Raw genomic sequence first — 27,231 nt, 5'->3', positions numbered from 1 at the left:
ATACTGTGTGGGGGCCAAAAAGAGGTCATACAATGTGTGGGAGGCCAGAAAAAGGAATATATAGTATAGTAAAAAGAGGATCATATACTCTGTGGGGTCCAAAGAAACATGGTCATATACTGTGTGGGGGCAAAAAAATAGATGTCGTTCTAATATTTGGGGTCCAATTAAAAGGTAGCATTATATCGTGTTGAGCCAAATATGAGGATTTTTTGATCTTCAAATTGGGGTGGGCATGTCCTACAATTTTAATTATGGGGTCCCATCATGCAACCAAAAATAGTTGAGTTGGGTATCTCTTTTTTTTAATTAAATAGTCAATGGAAAAGGGGAAAAAGGGGGGGGGGGGGGGACAGAGCCCACTCACAGTATCCTTCAGAATATGAATAACATGACCATCCTTGCAGAGTATAACCATTGCACGGATAATGGACCCTACTCAGCTTGGAGGCAGAAGGAAAACTGCAAAAGGAAATCCGGTTACTCCATTAAAACGTAACTTTTAATATGTCAAGTCAACATTTACATAACATTTTTAAAAAACGCACAAGGTCCTATGAACCTCCATATGATGCCAAAAAAAGCTGATGCATTTCGGAGAATACATACAGTCTCCTTAATCATAGCCTGGCTATGGGGTTTACAGGGTTAGAGAACTCTAGAACTTGTCTACGTTGCCAAATCTGTCATTGGGTGGTGTCTAATGATGGGAGAATCTCGACAGATTGGTTTTGCAAATATGTGCAAGGTTGACCTGCAAATTAGGACTGTACACTGATACTCCCCTCACCTCTAGGGCACCAATATGGTCCTCTCTCATATCTGGTCTTCTTTATCACCTTCTTCTGACTTACTGGGTGACATCTCTGGCCATCCTGTAATTGGAGCTCAGCAGTTTCCTGAAGTTAGTGATGTCACCCAGCAGGCTGGAAGACAGTGTGAGAGAGGACCAAGCACTACACCACGGCCCAGGAGAGAAGGAGAGTATCAGCATTTGTTTCCGCGCCTCCCCAGGACTCCCATTTATTTCAGTCTGTGGTCTGAAGAGATTCCAGAGTATCCCTAAAAATTTCAATTTCAGCTGAACCCAGGATTGATGGAAAACGCAAAAAATTGAAAACCGTTTTGCTGTGTTTGGTGTTTGGTATTGCAACTCAGCTACATTGGAACAGACTATAACTACAGATAAGACCTGAGGACATGTGTGGCACTATTTAGGAAAGGAAAGCAACCTTGTTTTCCTAATCCTGTAGACGATCTACAGTAATGCAATTATAATTATGCTAAAATAATACTGCCATGTTTGGCTGGATAATGGCACCTTACAACACCACCTTGGCACCATTGTGGCTCAGTGGTTGGCACTGTTGTTTTGTGACGCTGCTGTTCCTGATTCACATCCAATGAAGAGCAACACCTACACAGAGTCTGCATGTTTGCCTGGGTTTCCTTTCCTCCTACACACCAAAAAGCAGGAAAAATGTTTGCCTATATAGTGCAGCATAAACTATTATTACAGAGTAGCGGAGAGGCCTGTTATAGTTTATAGGCCGTTTATGGGTTGTCTGCCATCATGGTTAAACAGCACGGACAGCACATGAATTACAGGAATAGGATGGTAACTGTGATATAGTTCCCCTAGTGCAGGCTACATTTCGGAGGCAGGGCAGACAGGGTCCCATCATACTGGATTTTCTCTGCTCTGTGCCCAAAGAGCTGCAAGCAATAAATCAGTGACATAGAACTTCAGTCTTGCAGACTGCAGTGTATTCCTATATGCTTCACTTTCAGCTTGCTTCCCCTGCCTCCTGCTTGTAATAGGTCTCACCCTGCCTGCTCTTACAAGTAGGAGGCAGTGGCATATTATAGGATACACTGTAGGTTCTGCACACAGCACACACTGATAGTTCAGAGGAGTTTGATTGCCAGTGGTTGTATGGACTCACCTTCAATATCAATTCACTCCAGCCCCCATAGGAGCAGGGAGGGGTAGAATCTGAGAGCGGGTAGGAGAGAGTTAATACATGATGATGTAATTGTGAAGTTCACAGGTAGTTATCTACATCTTTGGGAGGAAAGAAGAGCATTTGTGATGCTCCCTAGTTGAAAACCCTCTTATCAGATCAGCATGTACGTAGTCAAGCACATGTGCAACACATTTCAGAAAGTCACTCTCCTTCATCAGGTACATAATGTGTCAGAAGAAGGAGGCTGGCTCTCTAAAACACATGCATTCTAGGAGTTATAGTTCTGCAATACCAGAAGAGTACACATTTAAGTACCACTGCTATATGATGTCTAAATAATACTGCAGAGTATATAAATAATACTGCTAAGTGTATAGTACAAAAATACAAGAGCAGGTCCTATGATGTAAGTTAAAGCTGAAAAGTTATAAAGGCTTGTTCAGGATTCAGAGCAACCTGTGGTGCGGCCGAAGGGGTTGTAAAAAAAAAAAGCATACTCACCTGTCCCCAGCCCTCCATTGTGACCTAATGAGACCAATCAGTGATGAAATATAAGGATCAACCCACTTCTTACCAGCGACCACTGAGGGTACTGACTGTTCTCCACAATCATGGGAGGCTCAGGACGGAATGCTGGCCGGTGGCGGAGGACGGAACACCAAGGATAGGTGACAGGTGAGTATGTTTTGGTTTTTTTTGTCTTATTCCACAGGTAGCAACCTGTCCATATTCTGGACAACCCCTTTAATGTTAACCAAGCAGGGTATGATCATGAACGTTATGCCCACACTATAATCCACCCTTGCCCTTGGCTAGTGAGCGCCACCAAGAGGACTCCTGCTACATTTCCTCTGCCTCTGGCAGAATAGATGGAAGAGAAAGGTCAATTCAAGTATGAAGGATCCCAGCCAAGGTTAAGACGTGAAATCGCAATAAGGAGATGTCCTTGCCATTTGGGAGTGTATAAAATATACAAAGGCAAAGCCTGATGAAATATGCATCTAGTTTCTCAGCATAGCGGGCGCTGGGGGATTTGGCGGCTTAATGTAAGGATTGTGCATGTAGTGCATTCCTAATGTAGCCTCCATTCTGGAGAAGTGGGAGGACTGAAATAATAATGAAGAGCAATAAAGCTGAATAATTCAATCTAATTGATGGATGATAATTACCGGTTCGGCTCGCTGCGTTCCTTGAGTGCGGCAAAATCAGCAAATGGATCGAAACGGATTTTACTTTTATTGTATTTTGTTATTTTATGTATTTCGTTTGTATTTAGGAAACAGAGGGCCCCACTAGTAATCTCAATGAAAGTGGAACTAAATGTACGATGACTGTAATACCCGTATTAGTAATCCACCGCAATAGATGAGCATTGATAGATTATTGGCTGCAGTCAGTCATCACTAGGGGGAGCTAGATACATATGGATTTATCTGGCTGCGACTACCACAGTAGCAGCTGCAAGTAGCCATTATGACTATGTCAGGGCAAGCAGGGAAACAAGTATGAGTGCTATCCATATGGTAGGTATATTATATACTGTGTATGGATTCTGCCTAGACAATAGCTAAATATGATAGTGCCAGGCATAGTGCTCGAATAATAGTGTCAGATAAAGGGGAGTTTGGGCACAAGTGTCAATGGGGCTACATAGGGCTGAAGTGGTAATGGGAGTAAAAAGAAGGAAGCACTTAATGGGGCACCGGGGGAAGTCACTTGGAGTATCTAAGGTAAAGGCACTTAAAGGGTGACCTGAAGGAAACCATCCAGGAGTACCTGAGAAGGGAGCACTTAATGGGACACCTGAGAGAATGGCATCAGGAGTACCCAAAAAAGAAGTACTTGAAGGGGCACTTGGGAATAATGCACCAGGAGTATTTGAGGAAGAAGAACATAAAGGGTCACCTGAAGGAAAGGCACCAGGAGTACTAGCGGAGGAAGTAATTATTGGGGCACTTGGGGGAAAGACACCAGGGATACCTGAGGTAGAAACACTTAAAGGGACATCTGAGGGAAAGTCACAATGCGTACTAGAGGTATAAGCACCCAAAGGGTCACATGGGGGAGAAGGGGAGAACGCATTAGTAGTATCTGGGGTAGAAGCACTTAAAGGGGAACCTGGGAGAAAGGCACCAGCAGTACCTGAGAAGGAAGTACTTGAAGGGGCACATAGGGGAAAGACACCAGTAGTACCTGAGGGAGAAGCACTTAAAGGGGCACATGGGGAAAGACACTAGTAGTAGCTGAGATAAAGGTACTTAAAGGGGCACATAGGGGAAAGATACTAGTAGTACCTGTGGGAGCAGCACTTGAAGGAGCACATAGGGGAAAGACACTAGTAGTACCTGAGGGAGAATCACTTAAAGGGTCCATATCCACCAGTTCTACTTATTCTTAGTTTCTGATGTGGAAGACTATGCTGATACTAATATGGTTTACTGCCTTGCCCCCTTAGACATTGAGACTGACATGTGTTATGTTCTTTTACGCAGGTTTTCTCAGTGCAGCGGAGACACAAGGTGTGCTTGCCCCTGACTGGGTCACAACAGCAGTTTGCAACTGAAACTGGAAACAACAACGTCCATGGATTGGCCCCCTCACTCAGCTCGGACTCGCAGTGGTGCCTGTGACTGTTAGATGTGGCTGCATTCATGAATGAAATCCCCAGTGAACGTTGTGTTATGATGCCGTCTACAACAAGATCCTAAACAGGTAGGTTCCCCATCACCAACCATGCAGGATCTGTAAGGGAGCGTTCACACTACCGTTATTGTCCGCTCAGCAGTGTCCGTGGCTATTGTCCGTACAAGATTTTAGCAACGGACATTAGCTGGTCCGTTTGCAATTTCCATGAATTTCAATGGGATTTTATCTTATGTCCTTTAGTGTACGTTTGTGTCCTTTAGTGTCCATTTACAACCATGTCCGTTTTTTCAAGCGGACAAAAAAATCCTACATGCAGGACTTTTGTGTATGTGGGCACTGAGTGGGCAGTATACTGTGTGTGGGAGGACAAAGGGGGCATTGTACAGTGTGTGTATGTGGGCACTAAGTGAGCAGTATACTGTGTGCAGTAGGACTAAGGGGACATTGTACAATGTGTGTATGTGGGCACTAAGTGAGCAGTATAGTGTGTGCAGGAGGACTAAGGGGACATTGTACAATGTGTGTATGTGGGCACTAAGTGAGCAGTATAGTGTGTGCAGGAGGACAAAGGGGGCATTGTACAGTGTGTGTACGTGGGCACTAAGCGGACAGTATACTGTGTGTGGGAAGACTAAGGGGACATTGTACAATGTGTGTATGTGGGCAGTATACTGTGTGTGGGTGGACTAAGGGGGCATTGTACAGTGTGTGTATGTGGATGCTAAATGAGCAGTATACTGTGTGTGGGTGGACTAAGGGGGCATTGTACAATGTGTGTATGTGGGCACTAAGCGGACAGTATACTGTGTGCGGGAGGACTAAAGGGGACTAAAGGGGCATTGTACAGTGTTTGTATGTGGGTACTAAGTGGACAGTATACTGTGTGCGGGAGGACTAAGGGGCATTGTACAGTGTGTGTATGTGGGCACCAAGTGAGCAGTATACTGTGTGCGGGAGGACTAAGGGGACATTGTACAGTGTGTGTATGTGGGCACTAAGTGGGCAGTATACTGTGTGCGGGAGGATTAAGGGGATATTGTACAGTGTGTGTATGTGGGCACTAAGCGGACAGTATACTGTGTGTGGGAGGACAAATGGGGCATTGTACAGTGTGTGTATGTGGGCACTAAATGAGCAGTATACTGTGTGCAGTAGGACTAAGGGGACATTGTACAATGTGTGTATGTGGGCACTAAGTGAGCAGTATACTGTGTGCAGTAGGACTAAGGGGACATTGTACAATGTGTGTATGTGGGCACTAAGTGAGCAGTATAGTGTGTGCAGGAGGACTAAGGGGGTATTGTACAATGTGTGTATGTGGGCACTAAGCGGACAGTATACTGTGTGTGGGAGGACTAAAGGGGACTAAAGGGGCATTGTACAGTGTGTGTATGTGGGTACTAAGCGGACAGTATACTGTGTGCGGAAGGACTAAGGGGGCATTGTACAGTGTGTGTATGTGGGCACCAAGTGAGCAGTATACTGTGTGCGGGAGGACTAAGGGGACATTGTACAGTGTGTGTATGTGGGCACTAAGTGGGCAGTATACTGTGTGCGGGAGGATTAAGGGGATATTGTACAGTGTGTGTATGTGGGCACTAAGCGGACAGTATACTGTGTGTGGGAGGACTAAGGGGACATTGTACAGTGTGTGTATGTGGGCACTAAGTGAGCAGTATACTGTGTGCTGGAGGACTAAGTGGGCATTGTACAATGTGTGTAAGTGACCACAAAGTTATCAGTATACTGTGTGCGGGAGGACTAAGGGGGCATTGTACAGTGTGTGTATGTGGGCACCAAGTGAGCAGTATACTGTGTGCGGGAGGACTAAGGGGGCATTGTACAGTGTGTGTATGTGGGCACCAAGTGAGCAGTTTACTGTGTGCGGGAGGACTAAGGGGGCATTGTACAGTGTGTGTATGTGGGCACCAAGTGAGCAGTATACTGTGTGCGGGAGGACTAAGGGGGCATTGTACAGTGTGTGTATGTGGGCACTAAGCGGACAGTATACTGTGTGTGGGAGAACTAAGGGGACATTGTACAGTGTGTGTATGTGGGCACTAAGTGAGCAGTATACTGTGTGCGGGAGGACTAAGGGGACATTGTACAATGTGTGTAAGTGACCACAAAGTTAGCAGTATACTGTGTGCGGGAGGACTAAGGGGGCATTGTACAGTGTGTGTATGTGGGCACTAAGTGAGCAGTATACTGTGTGCAGTAGGACTAAGGGGACATTGTACAATGTGTGTAAGTGACCACAAAGTTAGCAGTATACTGTGTGCGGGAGGGCTAAGGGGGCATTGTACAATGTGTGTAAGTGACCACAAAGTTAGCAGTATACTGTGTGTGGGAGGACTAAGAGGGCATTGTACAGTGTGTGTAAGTGACCACTAAGTGAGCAGTATACTGTGTGTGGGAGGACTAGAGGGAGTTATACAGTATACAGACACTATGGGAGTATTATACTGTATGTGAGGGAACTATGGAGCAGTATACTGTGTATGTGGGCACTAAGGGACCCCAAGAGATAATGTTGCTTGGGCCCCCAGAAATGCCAAATCCCTCTTGCTCTTGACCTAGAGTAGAAAATTAAGTGTCAGAACAGGGAGTCAATAAAATACAGGTGAAAGCAGTAGTGGCCACTCGTGTCGGCCCTTTACCTTCAGTGTAAGCAATGGTCCAGTCATATCAATGTTGGATTTCCAGTAATAGAAGTCTCTGAGCTGTGCCAAAGGGGTCAGCACATCCTATACTAATTTTCCCCTTACGGCACTCTGGGGGTCCACTGGTCTATATGTGTCTCCTTCCTGTATAAGATGTAGCATAATGTCTCCATTTGACAGGCCGCACGTTCCTCCATCGGAATCCCCGCTTCCGCTCTCGGTGCTGCACAATTGATGTGTATTTGTTTATCTTTGGGGAAATTAAGTACAGACAGTCATTAAGTTAAGGGGGAAATTATCATTCACAATTAACTTTGCTTGTGGGAAATCCTGGTAAGGAGCTGCTATTTATGGTTGTCACCGACACGCTCGCCACCAATCTCCAGGCATCTGCTCCTCAGCAGTATCTAAGCTGTGGGGGTCTAGTGAAGGAGAAGCGTCAGCTGTGCCGATATTGTCAGTCAGCTCTGCTATGTACAAAGATCTGGTCACCATTACTGACTACATCGTGGTAGCTCGCAGTTCTCTGTTCACATAGTATTGGCTGATGATGCTTGATAGAAATACGTGGCATAACTAAGTATACATGAAGAGGACATTTAAAGGGGTTTTCCAGGCTAAATACTTCATAACCTATGTTTAAAGGGGTTTGGCCATTGCGAACATTCCATTCTCCTTGGACCCGCACATTACTATGGTCATGTCAAGTGCACAGGGGCCTTAATATGTGATCATTCAATGATGTGTGGCCAGATTGGGCACTGGATTATGTAATGGACACTCCATATAATGGGGGGCTGACTGTTGGGGCCCTTACCTTGTTTGGTCCCTTTGGCATTGTTTTGTCTCCACTTTCTTTCTGATCATGCAGAGAAATAAAGTGACTTGAGTCTGCAACTGACTCTTTAAAGTCTATGGGAGAGTTTTCTAGACATGCCGAGTTCAGGGAGGGGAGGAGAAAAGCTATGATATCATCTATTATCAATATTGGATGCAATGATGGATGCTATAGTGGTGTTATCTTTTGTTGTAATCGTGTCTGTGATATAAATAAGATGATTGCTGCTAAGAAAACCCATACAGAATTGACAAGTGTCTGTCTATTATTAGGCTTAGTGGTCAGAGTTAAAAATGCACGATTTAATGTTTGTTTCCAAGATATAGAAAACATTGTTTTAAAAATTCATTAAAATATATATTTAACATAAAAACCTGGCTAAAAAATGTGTCATTTTATGGCTACGCATACCCTTAAAGATGTCATTTTAAGATTTTTTTGGTTGTCTTATGTCTATGGTATATGATATAAGAAGTCAGCATGTATCACAGTGTTAAAGTACATGAGGTAGGCGTTAATAATCCTAAATCGACCCATTCCTTTGCTTTTCCAGGCCCATCATCTATCTGGCACACCCACTGATACCAAGCAGTCTGTGGCGGCTAGTTTTGGAAAACAAAATACGCACACACTCACGCCAATACCTACGCTCCTTGGCCAGGAAATAACAACACCTAAACAAGATGGGAGACCTGAACAGCTCAGTGGATTTTTACCCAAAGAACCAGCGGAGAGAACAGAACCATGCTGGAGGTTTTGGCTGCACTTTGCAAGAGCTGCGCTCCCTTATGGAGTTGCGAGGAGCCGAGGCCATTCAAAAAATACAAGATAGTTATGGTGATGTCCATGGCCTGTGTAGGAGACTGAAGACTTCCCCCACTGAAGGTAATGCCGTTACCACATGTCTGTGCATAAGCAATGATGATGATCAGGATTAATATGAAGGTGATTGAAATTTGGACAAAAATAATGTTTTTCTGCAGAAACCACGCCACTCTTGTCTATAGGCAGTGTCTGATCCTACATCTGATACTCAGTATCCACTAGAAGTTCAGGCACCCTACAATGATAGCCCAAAGAGCAAGCAATATGCATAGTTGCTAACTCTTCCACAAGCTCCGGTAGGCCCCCCAAAAAGTGGTGACCTCCTGAACTCCTGGAAGAACCAGCAAACCTCCCGAGCCACAGGGGTAGCAATCACTTTATGTGCTGATCACCTCCGAAAAAGGCGTTCAAGAGGGTGTGATCATTTCCTAAAGGGGGCATAGTCATGTCTCTTAGGAGTACATGGCTGGGTTCTTCCACTGTTTACCATCCAAATGTTGGCAAGTATGGCAATATAGCTGCCATTCTGCAAACAAAAAAACTAGTAATAGAATTTTAATAGAGGGGAATGTTGGGCTAGGGTGGTGAAGGTGTTAATTTTTTGCATCCCTGATGGTCTAAGGTAGTGAAGCGGCTCATTTCTATAGGCTTGGTTTTCTTTTCCAGTGAAGGGTTAATATAAATATTCCTGGTGGGCTGGGGCAGTGAATAGGGTCCCTGGGCAGTGATGGGGTTAATGCCAGTATCACTGTTTGTCTAGAGCAATGAATGGGTTAATGTCAGTATCCTTGGTGATTTGGGGTAGCAAAGAAGTCCATGTAAAGGTCCCTGGTGTTCTAGGACAATGAGGGGGAAAATTTCAGTATCCCTGTTGGTCTAGGACAGTGAAGGGGCTAATATAAGAATCCCTGTTGGTCTAGTGTAGCGAAGGGACTTCACTAAAATCCCTGGTGGTCTGGGGCAGTCAAGTGGCTAAGTTTAAGATCCCCGGTGGAGGGTAGTGGAAGAGTTAAAGGGGTTATCCAGCATTTTTAAAACTGATCTCCTATCCTTAGGATAGGACATCAGTTGTAGAATAGTGGGGCCCATCCCCCATAGACTTGAAATGCTACAGTACTGAGTATGGCCACTATTTAAAGTACACTGAGTTAGCACTGCAGTTCACACTGTTATGGGGATACAACTGATCTGTGGGGATGGAAAAGATATCAATTTTAAAAATCTGGATAACCTGTTTATTGTTGCATGTTTGGGGTTAACTGGCTACTTACCACTCCAGGCTCCTGTGTTATCCAGGCGGTAACAGGAGGCTGAACACAGATCCATCATCTTCCTGTTTTCCCTGCAGGAATGGAGGCTGAACACAGATCCATCATCTTCCTGTTTTCCCTGCAGGAATGGAGGTGACCTAGAGGGAACAGCAACTGTAACTGTCTCCACCAGTTGATCGTGGGAGTGGTCCTGGCAGACCCACCCATGAGCAGCTCGCAATGGGTAAAATGCCATGCAGGGAATGGTGTTCTGGTTTATTTTAAATCACTTAATGACTACTTGTGTTCTAGTATATGAGACATACTAGTACTCATTAATGTGCCCACTATGATGATGCCGCTTTTGACCTGGATGTACTCTGCAATAATGAGAAGACTATTACAATAAACCACTAATAGTCATTAGACCAATTCACCTTCTTGCCAGGAATGAATTACAATCCATCATTTTATAGCAACATTTCCCAGTCCTATATGACATCACCTGCAGTATGTATGATGCCGCAGAGAAAGGCTGGGACACTACCAAAGTCTGTAGAGTAAGCACAGTTCAGCGACATCACCAATATGCCGTAAAATTGGGTTATAAATGACTTGTATGGAGCAAAGAGACATTTCTATCCCCCCGGGACCATCATCAAGAGATGTGCACTGTCCATATAATTCAATGAGAACATGAGCAAAACGGATAAGAGCCGAGTAACAGTAAACAGGAAAGTGGAGTCAACAGGTCCCCATAGTGTCGTCAAACTGGTGTCTTGATGAAGTTGTGTCTCACCGTCAATTTAATATTATGGGAGGAACTAGGTGACTGCTGGCTTTATATTGTACATGTACATTGTACATGTGTCCCATGATGGCCTATCTGTACAGAAGCACTGGCACATGGGGGCATATATGGCAAAACTCAGGATGTGCCCCACTCTCTACTCTGAGCTATTATGAAGCTTAGGTTAATGTCCACCATCATTTCCTAATATATCTAACAGGGCTTTGAAGCTTTTTTATATAAAGCACCACCATGTTGTTATAGACTTAAATAATAAAACCATTGGGCTTTGTAAACCTGAGGATTAGGCACAAAAGACCCTTGGTTTGCAATATCCTATCATCAGGAATAACCCGTATGACCTAGGCTATCCCAGATGGTTGACCTCACTCATAAGGAGGAGGGGTGGGAAATAACCATTTAGCTGATATGTAATGGCCTACTCATGAATCTGACCTTTGTCTGCATGGTTTCAGAGAAGACATCTTCAGCATGTTCTTACACATATGCTACGTTCAGTTCCTTCTATCTGTATCTATTAGGGACATAAGCGGAGTCATCTGCTTGTGTTTCCTGGTTACTCGTCTTTGTTATCGCTAATGTAGTTAAATATTAAAAATGTCAGACAGCCTGGAGGGCTCAGTTCTATTTTTCCTGCAACTCATGCCACCAGATTGCCAATAGGGTTAATCACCCTTCTGTCTTTCAGACCATTCTCCATTCTTTCTAACTACCCTCCAGTGTTTCTGACTTACCTTAAGTCTATCTAACCACTTTTAAGCATTTCTGACCAGTCACCCCTCTCTTCGGTCACTCTCCAGTCTTTCTTGCCCATTCTTCACGCTTCCAACCACCTTTGGACCACCCAGCAGTCTATCCAACTACTTTCCAGATTTTTCAACCACCTTTAGTCTGTCTTAAACTTCCTCATCTCCTTCCAGTCCACTCCTCCACCCTCTTGTCAATTTAACCATCCTTCAGTCTTTTTGGGCACCCTCCATTACTTCCAACCTCCAGTCTGACCACACAATGCTTCTCCCTTTCACACTTCTCCCTTCCCTCTTCACCCACCAGTGTTTATGGCCACCCTATAGAACCTCCAAACAACTTCTAGTCTTTCCAACCACCCTCCTACCTATGCAATGACCATCGAAACTGCTGATATCTCTCCTGTTTGTCCAGCCATTCTCCACTCCACTACCACTCTCCAGACTTCCAACCACCCCCGATCTTTTCAACCACCTTCCAGTCTTTCTGACCACCCTTAAGTCAATCTAACCTCCTTTAAGCATGTCTGCCCAGTCATCCCTCAGTCTGTTTGACCACTTTTCACTCTCTCGACCACTCTTCACTCTGTCCAACCATTCTCCAGACTTTCCAACCACTCCTGGTCTTTTCAACCACCCACCAGTCTGTCTTTCTACCCTCCAGTCTTTCTCAGTGCTCTCCAATTTTTCCTTTTTTTTTTTTTTTTTTTTTATAATATTTTTATTGCTCTCCAATTTTTCTAACCACCCACCAGTATGTCCAACAAACTTCCAGTCCTTCCACCCTCCAATCTGTCCGACCACCCTCCAGTCTGTCCACACAAAGCTTCTCCTCATCATTATGATTTGGACTACAGATTTTGCTGCAGGTTATATGAAGTCTTTGATTTTGCTACCTTCCGAACACAGATGAGGAATTTTTTGTTTGTTTAGCAGATCCCTTTGATATATAAACTGTATTGTCGAGAGCCTCAGTTCATAGGACCAGAAATAAGTATATTCTTTGAAGTAACACATTTATTACACTGACCTACTTACTGTCTCTAATTCCTGAGGGTAGTCTCAGGTTTTGAACATTTTCCTCTGAAATAAATGCTGTGTTTCTATAATGATCCAGAGCATAATAATATTCCTCTGAAGATGGCCGTAGATATGCCAAAAATGTGGCCAATCCAACCGATAATGAGCGGCCAGTGCCAAACTTGATGCGTCTATGATGACAGCAGGTTCAATAAAATTTTCATCCATTGGAAATGTTGTTGGCCTTGCTCAGAAGCCTCATTTGGTTCTTGCTATGGTCACGGTTACGCTGCTTAAAGCTTCATTAAAATAGCAATGCCACTTTTCTACAATCCAACAAAAATGAAATGCATTAACCCTTCAGACTCTCCTTCTGTATGTTGCCACATTTTATATCTTCCTCTATCAGTGACCACATTATATATGCACAAATTAGGCAAAATGTTGGTAGAGATCATAAGTCTGAGGTCCATAAGTCTGACCAGAAGGTGTAAAAGATTTCAGCTTTTTTCTCATGTTAGACTCTTTTGAGCATCAATAATTTAAAGGGGGTCTTCTTATCTACCTATCTACGAACTGGTGAAGTTATATCAGTCACGTCAAAAGAGCCAATGAAAGGGTAGTACGGTATGTAGTTTTACTCCTGGGACTGAGCTGCATTGCCTGTGAACAAGAGTGGCAGTGTTTCTTGGGGAAAAAAAAACAGCCATGTTATTCCAACTTTTAAAGGGGTTGTCCCACCATAAAAACGTATTACCTATCCATAAGTTGTATGATGGTTAGAGGACCCACCACATAGACCTCCACCAATCACAAGAGCTGGAATCACGCATGCGAATTGCCACTCCATTCATTCTCCATGGGACTGAAGAAGATAGCCATCTATAGCCCTTGACAGTCCTATAGCCTTTGAATGGATCAGCAATGTACACGTGCAACCATTCAAAGGATGGACATCTCATGATGGTGTGGGTACTAGTGGTGGGTTCTCCAGTGAGTTCGAGCTTATTTTGTGTGAGCTGGGAGACTGGTATCGAAATTTGCATCTGGTTTTTCATTGATGTCTTCTTTTATTAATGAGCCACAAAAAAATGAATAAAAAGTATCTCTTAAAGTCTTTCTAAAGTTCATTCCAACTTGGAGAGATTTGGGTTTGAGTTTCTCCTGGGATGTATCTTAAATGACAGATCTTTTAGCTTGACCATGGTCAAGGCTTAGGCCATGGACTTCACCTATAGGTAGAAGATCCTCCAAGTCATGGTGGGTCATATGTAAAACATTGACAACTGCCATTGATCTCCTAAATAATATTTACTACGTTTAGAAGGATATTCTCATGGACAGATTGTTCCGATAGTCTACAAGACCTTTGCTAAAATCGTACACACAATTGTCACACTATATTCACATTTACTGAGACTTTTTTGATGAAGAAGAATTTTCTAAGAGCTATCGATGGCATTGTGACCAGAATAGGTGTGTCCATGCCAAGCGGTCTTGTAACATACAAGATCTTAGGACTGTGAGTGATGTGCTTAATTGTATTGTTCGGCTCCCTGGTATCTTTCATGTCTGGAACGTTCTGTCTGCAGTTCTTTCATTTCTCGCATAGGCTGCTGTGTCTGGCAGTATTAGTGTTCTCCTCTGAGTTCCCGAACTTTCATGAAGTTGTATTCTTCATCTCACTGAGGTTTGCAGTTCTGATCTTCAAGAAGTAGCTGGTAGTTATATCGAAGATTTGAGGTTCTGTAGTTATATTCTCAAGACTGACCCTAAACAGGTCAATAGGAATACAAGAAGGTTTTGTGTAACGTGAAGCATTTTGGTCTCAGTATAAAATCTATAATTGGCTTTCCATGTGCCACTTATAACAATTCAGGTGACTTCTTATGTGACAGAAAGGCCTTTGGCCCGCATCAGGCCTTGGGTACATCTCTTACCGCTACAGCCATATATCTGTGCACTGCTTTTCTCCAAAGTACATTCTCAATCTCAAGGGTTAGATCCACCAAAGTCAACTTTTTGTTGCTGTTTCTGCTGTATACATCTTCGTATACTACAAATGCCCTACATACTGTACCGTAATGGGCGTATGGGAGATATCTACTACTAGCCAGACTTCATTCCAGTAGTCACAATAATTCCTTGCTGCATATTGAAATGTTGAATGGCTGTGTCCTTCAGTGGGAATCATCAAGTCATTTTTGGATACTCTTGGGGCTCCTATTTGGATGAAGCTCGATCTCCCACCAAAGCTATCATACACAGAAGGGGGCCATCAGGGCCATAACTATAAGAAGGGCAGTGGGCATGAGTTATGGGGGGTCGCTGTACAATTTTTCTATTTAATCAATATCCTACATTTTTTTTAATTTTTTTAGTACTTAGATATTCCAATCTGATGTATGATGGCACCTCATAAGGATTTGCCCCTGCTTTATGATCTATGGGAGTCTGACCTGCTAGGACCGCCACCAATCCCTAGAATAAATGAGCCTCTTCACTGCCTTGCCTCATACAGTGGTACAAGGCAAACTGCAGACAAGTTTAACTCAAGAGAATGAGAGCTAGTGAAGTTTTGTGCACAGCAGATGTTCGAGAGCGCTACCGTGCAGGCCCCACCATTCTCAGGATTGGGGGAGTCCAAGAGGCCCCAACCAGACATAAAGTGATGGAAAATCATAGTGATATATCATCAGTTTAGAGGTGAAAATACACCTTTAGATAAAGGAACAGTCTGGGTATTTCATAGGAGTGGCAGAAATACCGCCATAGCAGCCACGGCCTGGTGGGCCCCTACTGTATTTTATTTATTTTAAAGGGCCCCTATTTACTTACCGTTCCCTGCTCTTAACCACGACCACCTCCGCTTCCTCTTAAGTATCCCAGAGGTCCCCGTGTATCCAACATCATGTCCTCCTGGAGGTGGAGGGGGGGGGGACATAAAGGCAGCAGTTGGCAGGAGTGGGGAACGGTACGTAAGGCTGCAGCACTTAGAGTACTTGGTTGGTGAACCTCATGAGTTTCATCTCGTGAGGTTTGTTTGGACCGAACACGTCCAAACCAGCACTGCTATCATTATACTCTAGGCCTAGGGTCTCTTCAGACCCCAGAGTGTAATGATGGGAGACCCAGGGGAGGTGATCAAACTTGTAGGAAATCATCAAGCATTAAAATGCTTTTGGCAATGACTACTTTTAGGCAATGATAATTTCATAAATTGGTAATGTGAATGCTGCCAAGTTTCTTCCAGTTGTTAATAGTTCTGTGAGGTTTTATAAAGTTCTGCATGAATTGCTGAAGTTTCTTTGGTTAGCAAGACGCAGAGAACAGCCTAGCCTAGTTTATGATCGCCTATACTGGCACAGGACGACTACTCTCACATCTGCTGCTGGCACAGCTCTTGGGCTGGCGTCCATACCTCCCAACTGTTCCTCAGTTGGAACCAATTTTCCCATCCCTCTATCCCTCCACATTGCCCCTATTTCGAGACTCTCACATGTAGAGATCTATATAGGTTAACTCCTACACTAGTTCCCAGGACATGTTTATCTCTGAATCCAATCTAACAAATTTAGTTATACTAAAGATTTGAGGCATTTGTGATAATGTGTGTATTAGGAACCATGTGGAGGCCCCATTTTTCTTCTTATGCATGGGTTCTAATTTGAAAACCTAAAATGGCCTATAATGGTCTTGGGTAGCACCACCATAGAAGCATATAAAGGTCCCAATCTTACCTGAGGGCTAGTAGCTTTCAATTGCTCTTCACATCCTTTAATAGTTATCCCTCCACTGATTCCAGTACAGTTGGAATTTTTTCTGTAGCCCCCACCATTCCTGAGAAATTAGTGCAGTTAGTTGTGCTGTCTGATATATTAATTAGACTCATGTTAAGTGGATGGTGTCAGACAGGAGCAGGCTAATGGACGTTACTCAGAGGTCCAGTCAGAGGTGGACAGTGTCTGAGCTCAGAACCGAGCTCCCTTTGTCTGATACTGCCTTACATCACCCACTTGACATTAGGGAGTCTAGTTAGGATATCAGGCACCAAAACTAACTGCACTAATTTCTCAGGAATGGTGGGAGCTAGAGAAAAAATTCCAGCTATGCTGCAATTAGCAGAGGTGCAGCTATTAAAGGATGAAAGGAGCTCTACTTGGTGGTGATGATCGGAGACCTGGTTCACAAGAAGGTGCTCTGTGTTTCGTGTAAGTGTAAATGATAGAATAGTCCACAAGTGGTGTTCTGCTCCCCCTAGACCCAATTAATATATGGCATAGGTTTAAAATAAATATTGTAGTATTGTCAATGTAATTGACAAGTATAAAAGCCTTCCTCATGAAGCAAAGAAATTTGTGCAGTAGGGGACAAGATGGAGGATGCAGGACATATGCCCGTATAGGCCCAAATATTTCTTATGGCAGTCTTGATTTGGGGTGTTGTAATATATATCAAAATAAGTACTTGGGAACGTGTACTTGTTTTATCAGGAGGGTGGTGTTATTGTCATCAGGGTGTCTACAAAGGATGGTCATAGTGACCCCATAAATAGGATTATCCATCAATGTTGTCTGTGACAGACCTTCACCTTAACCTCTTTTAATGTGTTTTGACTAAATTTTCTTAATAAACATCCATTAGATGTTCTCAGAACTTGTGCCCATTATACAATCCTACCACAATTCCCCAGATGTCTTCTACTACGTCTATGTGACCATGAATGGTTTCTGAGGTTAATCCCTTCTGGTTTAGAGGAGTCCTACCAGGGAAATTAGCAGAATGCTGAGGATGTAATTGGGAATATTATAGGGTCACATCAGATAATATATTGAAAAAGAACGTAGTAAAGACGGACGTTCTGTCTCCATGTACCACCTGAAAAGAAATCACCTTATGTTCCTGGTGTACATGCTGGTTACCTACGGGCATCTGGAAAATAATTTGTAGACTCTCAGCTTTCTTTGTCTTGCAGTACAAGGGAACAGCATGAAACGTAAATCTGAAATCCCTGTTCTGACTTTGACATTGTATGACAGAATCGGTTGACTAAGAGGTTTTTCTTCATGAAATTGTGGCAATTCTTGCTTTGTGTATCACCAGCTGGGGATTTTGGAAACATAAGATGTTAGTACATAGAGACATGGCATAGGATTCAGAATGTAATTGTCTGTTCTGCCTTGTGACATCTTTCTTTATCTAGAAGACAAAATATTAGCAGGATCTGGGCCGTTTGCAGTTCTCTCCATAATACTTGTGTCTTGTCCATATCAGATCTTCTACGTCTTACTTAACCCTCCCTGAAGCAGTAGACCATGATTATGTTAGCTGAAGCTGAGGTCGCTCCTTCTTATCTATGTACTTAACCTTCTTCCAAGATCTGAATAGTACAAATCAAAGACGTGCAGGGCACATCATCTATCACTACTGAAGGGGGCGCTACTAGTTGTGATGACCTAGCCATCTGGACTATATATCTCCAATCTCACTTTTAATGCCGGGGCTGCTACTTTCCTCAGTTTATAGATGTAGACAACCTTCTTACTATCCGTCCACTTTAGAGCAATGGTACACTCACTGGTGGTAACAATACCGCACCTAAATAGTAATGTCGGATTGCATGTATACAGTTCTGTCTTGGGCAGATATGAGAAAGATTACAGGCATGGTTAGATTAAACATAGGGTGTTGCCACAAGAGGGCATAAAAGGACTACTTGTAAGGGTTTGCATAGGCTACTTTTGGGTAGTGTACCTCTGGAGGAGAGATAGTTGACTTCTAGACAAGCCTCTACAACGTACTCAAAGACATTTTGCCCAGTTGACAGACTATTAGAGGGGCACATCACTGGACTTAGACAAGCAGGATGGTTGTTTTGATGAGCCTGTCATCTAGACTGTTCCAACCTAACTAAGAGGTGTTAAAAGCAGTGGCTACATGAGGGCAAGCAATCACGACAAAAAGGCTCCTGATGGCCCAGACACACCACCAGTAGTGAGGACTCTGTCATCTGCTAACAAGGACGAGCAGCTCCCACAGCGAAAAAACTTGACCCAACCCAACAATTCATGTTCGTGCTCTGTACTATTTTAGCATTCTCTCTGTACATACAGATGGAGCAGAGTTGAGTTTGTTAGACATACCACAAAAATAGGCAGCCCCGAAAGACTCAACTATAATCCAGTAACATCAGTCACATTTAGGTCAGAGCTATCTGGTAAAATTCTATCCCACCAAAAATGACAAGTTAATTTTTGCTGATGTGAAATGTGAGATTGTATGTATTATTATTAATTAGACTGAGTGCTGGCAATTACCTTCCGTAATCTTCGGTAAGTGGCGCTGACTGGCAGGAATTCCTCTGTGGTCCTCTCTCATCATTTTTATAGAACAATCTCATCTCGAAGATCTTGTATCTTCCAGGCAGTGCATCACAAACTGGCTGCAAGCCTAACTTGCCTGTCATGTTAATCTTTGCTACATATTAGACAATTGCTTATACTGTAATTCCAAATTTTACGTACACTAGCAAGTAGTCACTAGACATATTCAGGATTTCAGAACCCTTAGTCAGTTCGAAAGCATCAGCCAACTACAAACAGACTGCATAATATCTCTGTAGTCAGGGGGGTGGATAGTCAAAGAAATTTTTGAATCATTTAGAACAAGTCTCAGATTTCATAGAACATAACTATCTGGAATGAGTAAGTATGCTATCGATATGCCACAGGTATCATTGTACGATAGCAATGGGGCCTAAGTGTCACTTATAGGGTCGAGCGATCGGGATCGGAAAAGATCGGATTTCGATCGGCGATCGAGTAAATTTCACGATCGCGATCGGAATTCCGACCCGATCTTTTCCAGCGGGATCGAGATCGGAGGTTATCTCAAGATCGGCTCAACCCTAAAAGTGACTTTTCCCATAGAGAAGCATTAACTAGGGTTGAGGATCGGGTTCAGAAAGGATCCGATTCCGATCGGCGATCGAGCAAATTTCGCGATCGCGATCAGGATCGAGATCGGCTGGAAAATGATTGGAAATCGGATTTTAAAATCAATCTTGAAATCTCAAGATCGGCTCAACCCTAGTCACTTAGTTACTAGACTTTAAATGTCAATGCACCATTCATATAGGATTTCGGGTGTCTGGAGTATATCTCTCTATGAGGTATCAGTTACCATTACGTCGGACCCTCAGAGGTCAGTGTGGAGTTATTCTGTGCTTTCCGCTCTCCTTACCATACCCAAAGCCCATATCTAATCCGGTAAATTTACTAGGACTCATGCCAATAAACTGTTATGAGTTATATAGAAAATATACATCTGTTCCCGACCGGTTGTCAGATCTAAAGATTATATACTGTTGACCTATCCCGTGTATGAAAAATCCATAGGCTGCTCATATCTGTAGTTTATTAGGGAATTCTGAGTTTATAAAGGGGTCCCCCATTCAGGGTAATTCTCGTTCTGGAGGACCCGACATTCTCTAACTGTGTAATGCTTCATTCTTCCTGCGGAGGTGCTGCAGAGGAATTGAACACCCTCAATATAGAGGGTGCTGAGGGTCCCAACAAGACACCCTGTGATAATCTTATCAGGCAATCCTTCAAACTAAAAAGATCTTGTCCAATGCGGAGAACCCCTTTTACAGGTTATAGCGTGGGGTCTCTTTAAATTTCCAAGCACATAATGGAATCGGCATCTGGATTAAAACCTGAAATTGCCTTGAATCTTTGGCTTGTTCTCATCTCCTCTATCCGCTGAAATGTGTGAATAGACTATTACCGCTGCAGTGGTGTCTGACATAAAAGCGCAGTTGTAGTCTTATCTCCTCGCTCTGTATTTGCTTCAGAATAAATTCTGCAGCCAAAAGCTCCAGCTAAGAAATATGTGTCGAGTTTCACCAGTGCAAAGCAGAAGTCTGCTGCAGTCTCAAGGACAAGCCAAGGTGATGGAGGGGAGAGAGAGGCAGAGCGCAGACTTACTGGCTCATAGGGCTCCGCTCAATACATGGATTACATACAGATCTGCCCTGCTAGGTTTTCTAGTGCTATTGCTGGGATTAAGTATTTGCACCCCAAGCCCTATATTATCCCCATGTGGTAAAATCCTGTAAAATTACCTTCAGAATGATATAATCATGATGCATTACAAGAATTACTGTATATAGCATGGAGCATGGGTATATACTGTATATTAAAAGCTAAAGAATTGTGGTAATAGAAAATTACATAGGTATAATAACCTGATATCAGCTGTTAGCCGTAGGAATATCCTAAGATTAAGGGGTTAACATAGCAGGTAAGTGGCCCCAAAGATTAAAGTGAGGCCCCTTCAGATGGTGGGTAACACTACTGCACTCCTAGCAGGTGGGCTAGGTTTTTGTCCATCCTATGCCTTTGCCGGTGTACCCCAGTACTAGGCCGAATATACCTTTGTTAGACCTAATTCACAAGTTACACCCACATATGTATAGTAGCGGTAAGTTTTTTGAGGGTTATGTGACTTGAAGAATGCGCATGCGCTACTGAGAGTCCATGCGTTGCTCAAGGAAGATGCACAGACCAAAATTACAGTTCTGAAATAGTTTATGTTGGGGGTAAAGAAAATTTAGGAACACACTCCCTGCACTGGATAAGCTTCATTACTAATCTATGCTGGTCCCTCGGGTAGGACGGATGTCGTTTTCCTCTGCCTCCTGCCCTAACTCTCTGTCACATGACTGACTCTGCTCTATTCTGTGCTCATGTAGAAGGAGTAAAACAGAGTCAGTGACATCACAGAGACTTCTCTCCTCCAGATGTGATCATTGGGGCTGGGGGGGGGGGGGGTACTTATACATTATTAATGAAGCTTATCCAATGCAGGAAATACACCAGTAAGTTTTATTTTTTCCCTGTACAACCCATTCAAAATGAATTCCATAACTAGAGCACACGGGTCTGTTTTTTTTCCAGTAACAGCTCCACTCTTGTCCATAGGCTGCATGTGGTATTGCAGCTCAGCATCATTTAAACAATCAGGGATAAGCTAAAATGCCACATGCCTGCAATACGTAACTGTATTTACAAAAATAAAAATAAAAAATTCCTTGCAAATGGGCCGTTTCTAATTTGTGATATGGATTATATATCATTACATCAATCCCATATCAAGCCCATATCTGCCACCAATCTCTCTGCCATATCTAATACTGAACCCATACTCTCACATCCTAATACCGTAATTTTAGAGCCCCGTGTTGCAGAGGATCTCAGGTTAATAGATGACTGACCTGAGGACTGATAGACCTGGCTCGGAGAACACAACTTTCTAGGCCCATTCTGTCACATATCTGTTTCATACATTGGATTCTCGTACAGCAACACATCTAATTTTAGTCAGGAAATGAGATGTGGACGATTCGGAGAAATCACTTCCCCATTATGGGAATAGGTTGGTACTTTTCTAGAGTGGTAATGGAACATAGCAATAACCTGAGGTCCTTCACCTCAGAGTATGATGTGGCGGTATACTAAGAGGGTCACTGACACCATGAAATAGCAAGCAAATGTGTACCTCAAAAGAGGGGGGAGATGAGCGAGACAGAGGGGAGCAAGTTTAGGGGTCTTTATTTGGCTGGCATCATTTTCTTAGGGGCACGAGGAGGGTCATGGGGAATTGTGGCTATCATTATGGTGAGGTCTTTGGACATTGAGCAATGTGAAGGTAATGTCTATTACTAGAGGACACTGGTTGTTGTCAGGGTGACTCTGTAGGAACACTTGGGGCTGTGGATTAAGGACTTGAGTCAAGGTGAGTCCTTGAATGGAAGCCTACACTGTCTTCTCTGTAGAGAGGTGGCAATGGTGGCTTAAGTCTACTCTTAGCCCAACTATTTGTCAGTCCCATCCCCGCTATAAGACTATATACCGTTTCCACAGTTTGCATGGCCTTTTCACAGGCCTACATTCTCACTGGGTCCCCATGTAGACTTCTTGTACATTTTTTGGGAAGCTCCTCTCTCCAGCCACTTCTCACCTTCTTTATCTCACTATTCTTGGGGAGACTCTCTCATCGTCCATTGTCTTGGTCATGTGGGGACCCACTTTCCATGCATAGATGACCTCTGCCATGCTATGATACCACTCTCTTTATAACCAGCTTTACACAGGACTGGTATAGACCCTTCACCTGGATTATTGCACCTGGGTATTGCTTACAACCATATCACTTCCAACCAGTCATCACCATACTATGCTGAACATTGGGCAAACACCTCAAGGAGCGTCACCAAAATCTGTATAATAAGGATAGGAATACAGTAAGGAATTGTGGCTGGCTCTGTTATGGGGCCCTTGGCTAACATTATTACGGGGGACCTATGATTAATATTACAAGGACTTGTGGATGGCCTTATCACGGGGTCTCTGTTGTTGTTCAGTTATAGATGCTCTATGGTTGACGTTATGGGGAATTGTGAATGGCTCTGTTATGGGGGCATTGTAGTTACATTGTTTTAAGGGATCTATTGCGGATATTATTGTGACAGCATGGCTGGCCCTATTAGAGATTGTTGTTAAGCTATTTGGGAACATTATGGGTAACATGTGGTTGGTCCTCCATTGTTGCACTGTCATGGATGCTCTGTGGTTGACATTATAGTTGACTCTGTTATGGGGGCACTATCGTTGATACCATGGGGGGCAGTGTGGCCTTTCCTGTATATGGTGGCTTTATTGTTGGGCTATTGTCCATGGCTGTATGGTTGACATTATGGCATCAGTGGGACTGGCCTTGTTATGGGGCTCTGTTGGGGCACTGTTACCGAAGTTCTTTGGTTGACTTTATGGCATTCAGAGATATAAAAGCAATCCCTTTTAAGAGTTAATACATTTCATACATTGAGTTAACTGTGTGTATGGAAGGTCCTGTACAGGTTACAATGAGACGGACACATGAAATAATTACATTTTCCATATCATGTGACAACTGCTCGCTGACCCTGGGATAACAGTCCTGGGACTTGGCTGTGCCGTATATAAGTGCACTCATTTAATTTCTAAGCACTTCTCTAAATATTAATATATTCCCATGTCTCCGAGGAGGACAATTTAGACTAGTGCTAATTGAGTGAAAAATGTATATCTTAGCTTCAGGGAAAATTCTCATTCCCTCTTTTTGCGTCTCTTGTGTTCTCTGTGCTCCGACAAAATGTCAGCCAGATCCATTTATAAATATATATATATCTCAGGTCGGTGCTGGTAGGTAGCCCCCGGCAATGGCACTTCCAGCGTCTCCTGGGAATTTCACTTCCTAGCAAGACTATATAATACTAATTGTCATTATCAAGGTCGATGGCGGCGCGTGTTTAGGGTGATTAATGAGTAGTCTTCGCAGGCGACACCGCTTGCTGCACAGGTAAGTAGTCGCCTGTCAGGAGAAGTGTAAGAATACGTGGTAGGGATTCATGTCAATGACTCTGTAAATCGCAGGTGGGCCTGGACCACCATGGTGGGTGCCAGTCTTATCTGTTCTCAATAACGGAAGGGGGTCCTAAGTAGGATACCCAAATCTATGATATCCTTATGGCCTAATAGGAAATATACTTTGGTGTTTTTATATGAGACAGCCCTATGTGTCTAACGTTAATAGAGCTGACCTGCAATACCTGGCACAGCCCATGCACAGGAGAGGCGCTGTCACAGGGAGTAAGCAGCCATAGTTTTTATAAGCCTGTAAAAATGAAGCTTTAAAATGAATATAAGAAATAGAAATTGCGTTGGAGATGAAGCCGCTTCATTGTCATGTACCGGAATGAGTTTTTGTATTCACAGAGCACAGTTCATATTGATTCAATGTCACAAAAAGTAAGAAATGTTATTTTTGGAAGATGCATTTATACAGCGATATCTCTCACAGCAGTGTCTGTCTGTTCAATATGGAAAAGATTACCGAGGTAAAATACATAATAATGTGCGCTGAATACCATTGCCAAGTACCGAGAAACCGGCGGAGAATGTCACTAAGTAGGCTGCGCAATACAAGGCGCTATCACAAGTGTCAAGCTCTCTGCTTGCTGTCAGTAAATGAAACTTTATTGCCGTGAACGTTGCAGACAAGATAGTCGTCTCCAAATCTGTCTCCTCCACAGACATACGGACTTGGCACATGTATGACAAATCTTCTGTTTGTTGCAGAACTATGTTCACCAGACCTAAGTGTTATGCAACGCCTCAGTGTATAGAGTCCGTCCACCAGGGCTGTGGGCCTATTATACAATTATTATACAATCTTCAATATTGTATTATTAATTAGATGTATAGTTTGTTGCGTATTTACTTTCATAGGAATTCAGTCACTATATACGGAGGAGCTTCACTTTACATTGGCTGTCGTAGTCGTAGTCAGGATTCCACAGTCCTTCCTTTACCAGATACCATTTGCCCATCCCGATAGCTCTGATACATTGCAACATATCGTCAACCGTGTCTGTCTACAGCTAAGAACCCCTCCCCCACCTCATCCAGTGAGAGGATATTGGGTTGTCTGCTTGGTATTGAGCTTTCCGGCCATACAAAGTTTGCAGAATACGGTGAATGTATAGGGAGGGAGATACTAATTGGTCCCCTGTAGCATCTCAAGCTCAGGTAAACCTAGGGAAAGGGACTTTTGTCCATTGAATAAAAATAGAATCAATCCATACGAAGCCTTACTGTAAATGATCCTATATATATTGGTATTGTATAGTCTGCGGGCAGAACCTGTATTCACCGTGTAAACTCCTAATGAGGTGGATTGACCTGATCCGCACGACCCAGGCGAATATGGCTTATGTTGTAGAAATTGTGAAGGAGCATTTCATCGGTAAACAGAAATCGTTCCGTTGTCTGGCTAGGATCAGGCTATTTCCAGTTATGTATTGGAAATTCCTTGTAGAGTTTGACCTTAGGTTGTCCGATGGCTAAAATGGATTTTCTTCCCTTAAAAATAACATTTTACCTTAATTTTCTGGCAGTTTCTACATTGAGATGAATGGTAACTAGGGTTGAGCCGATCTTGACATTTCAGGATCGATTTTAAAATCCGATTTCCGATCATTTTTCATTCGAACCCGATCTGATCCCAATTCCGATCCCAATGCAAGTCAATGGGATTTTTTTTATTAATCGGAGATCGGATTTTAAAAGCAATCCTATTCACTATACAGCATGGAATCTAAGAATTGAACGCTTTAATTGTTAGAATCCACGCTGTGTAGTGAATCACTGAGTAGCCAGAGGATTTTTTTTTAATCCTCTGACTACTTAGGCCCCCCTGGTGTCCACTTACCTGCAGAGATGGCTGCTCCGCTGCTCTTCTTCGCCTCACTGCCGCTCCACGTTGCTCTTCTCGCCTCACTGGCCCCTGCCTCCCAGGTTAGGAGAGTGTGGGCGGGTTAGGAGAGTGTGGGCGGGTACTGGGAGGGGAGACGTCTCCCCGCCCTGTACCCGCCCACACTCTCCTAAGCCACAAGCCCCGCCTTCCTAGCTCTTTAAACACTAACCTGGGAGGCGGTACAGCGAGGCAAGAAGAGCAGCGTGGAGTGGCAGCGAGGCGAAGAAGAACACCGGGACCGGAGCAGGGGGTTAAGGCTGTGTGCCGGCTGGTTCCATTCATTCCTATGGAACCGCTGCGGAGCCTTCACACTGAATACACTATATACTCAGTGTGAAGGCTAAGCAAAGCATTGTGGGAAATACTACTGATCTCGATCCCACCTAAAAAGATTGTGTTCGGAATTCTGATCGCGATCGTGAAATTTTCTCGATCGCCGATCGGAATCCGATTTTTTCCGAACACGATCGCTCAACCCTAATGGTAACCCTAAGCAGAGGTCTGCGAAAGACAAAGGGAACAGAAAGGGAGTGTTATTGTATGTATTTGTATGTAAGTTGGATGACTTGGTCACTTCATTTCTGTTTTTTCATGGTTGCCTTAATGGCTTGTTTTTTGCAGGATGACTTATGTTTTCTAATGGAACCATTTACTGTTCCATATACCGTAACTGGGAAACTGATACTGCTACATAAAAACCTTACTTATTTAGTTTGTATTTTACTACTTTTACAACATGAGTTTTAACATGAGTTTAAAAAAAAAAAAAAAAATTCCTGTGTCTCTCCATATCTTTTTTTTTTTTTTTTCCATATGGGGGCTTTTTAGTTGCGGGATGAGATTTTTCTTTCTATTTTGCTGTGCAGGACATGTTTTTGTGGGGTGAGCTAAAGTTTTTTATTAGTACAATGTTGGCTGTCCTTATTACCAATATTTTTTATTATATTTTTCACATTTGTTATGGTGAAGTGATCAAAAAATAGCAATTCTGGCATTGATTTTTTTTTTTTTCGAGTGTTTACAGCATGGGATAAATCCTTTTATTTTAATAATTGGAACATTTCCAGCCATGGCGATTTAGTGTTTCGATTCGTTTAGATATTAAA

General features: G+C 43.2%; 1 protein-coding gene across 5 annotated transcripts in view; it reads left to right on the top strand.

The window, feature by feature from the left end:
- ATP2B3 (ATPase plasma membrane Ca2+ transporting 3) overlaps positions 1-27,231 on the top strand; it is a 135,094-nt gene that overhangs the window by 49,808 nt on the left and 58,055 nt on the right. For all 5 annotated transcript variants that reach the window (XM_075260432.1, XM_075260428.1, XM_075260429.1 and 2 more), the window contains exons 2-3: positions 4,460-4,679; positions 8,668-8,999. In XM_075260432.1, the coding sequence (XP_075116533.1) occupies positions 8,798-8,999 (202 nt within the window). In that variant the 5' untranslated portion in view covers positions 4,460-4,679; positions 8,668-8,797. The remainder of the gene's footprint in view (positions 1-4,459; positions 4,680-8,667; positions 9,000-27,231) is intronic.

The sequence above is a fragment of the Leptodactylus fuscus genome, chromosome 11, assembly GCF_031893055.1.
Source record: "Leptodactylus fuscus isolate aLepFus1 chromosome 11, aLepFus1.hap2, whole genome shotgun sequence".
Classification (NCBI taxonomy): domain Eukaryota; kingdom Metazoa; phylum Chordata; class Amphibia; order Anura; family Leptodactylidae; genus Leptodactylus; species Leptodactylus fuscus.
This window is presented reverse-complemented; position numbering and strand designations above follow the sequence as displayed.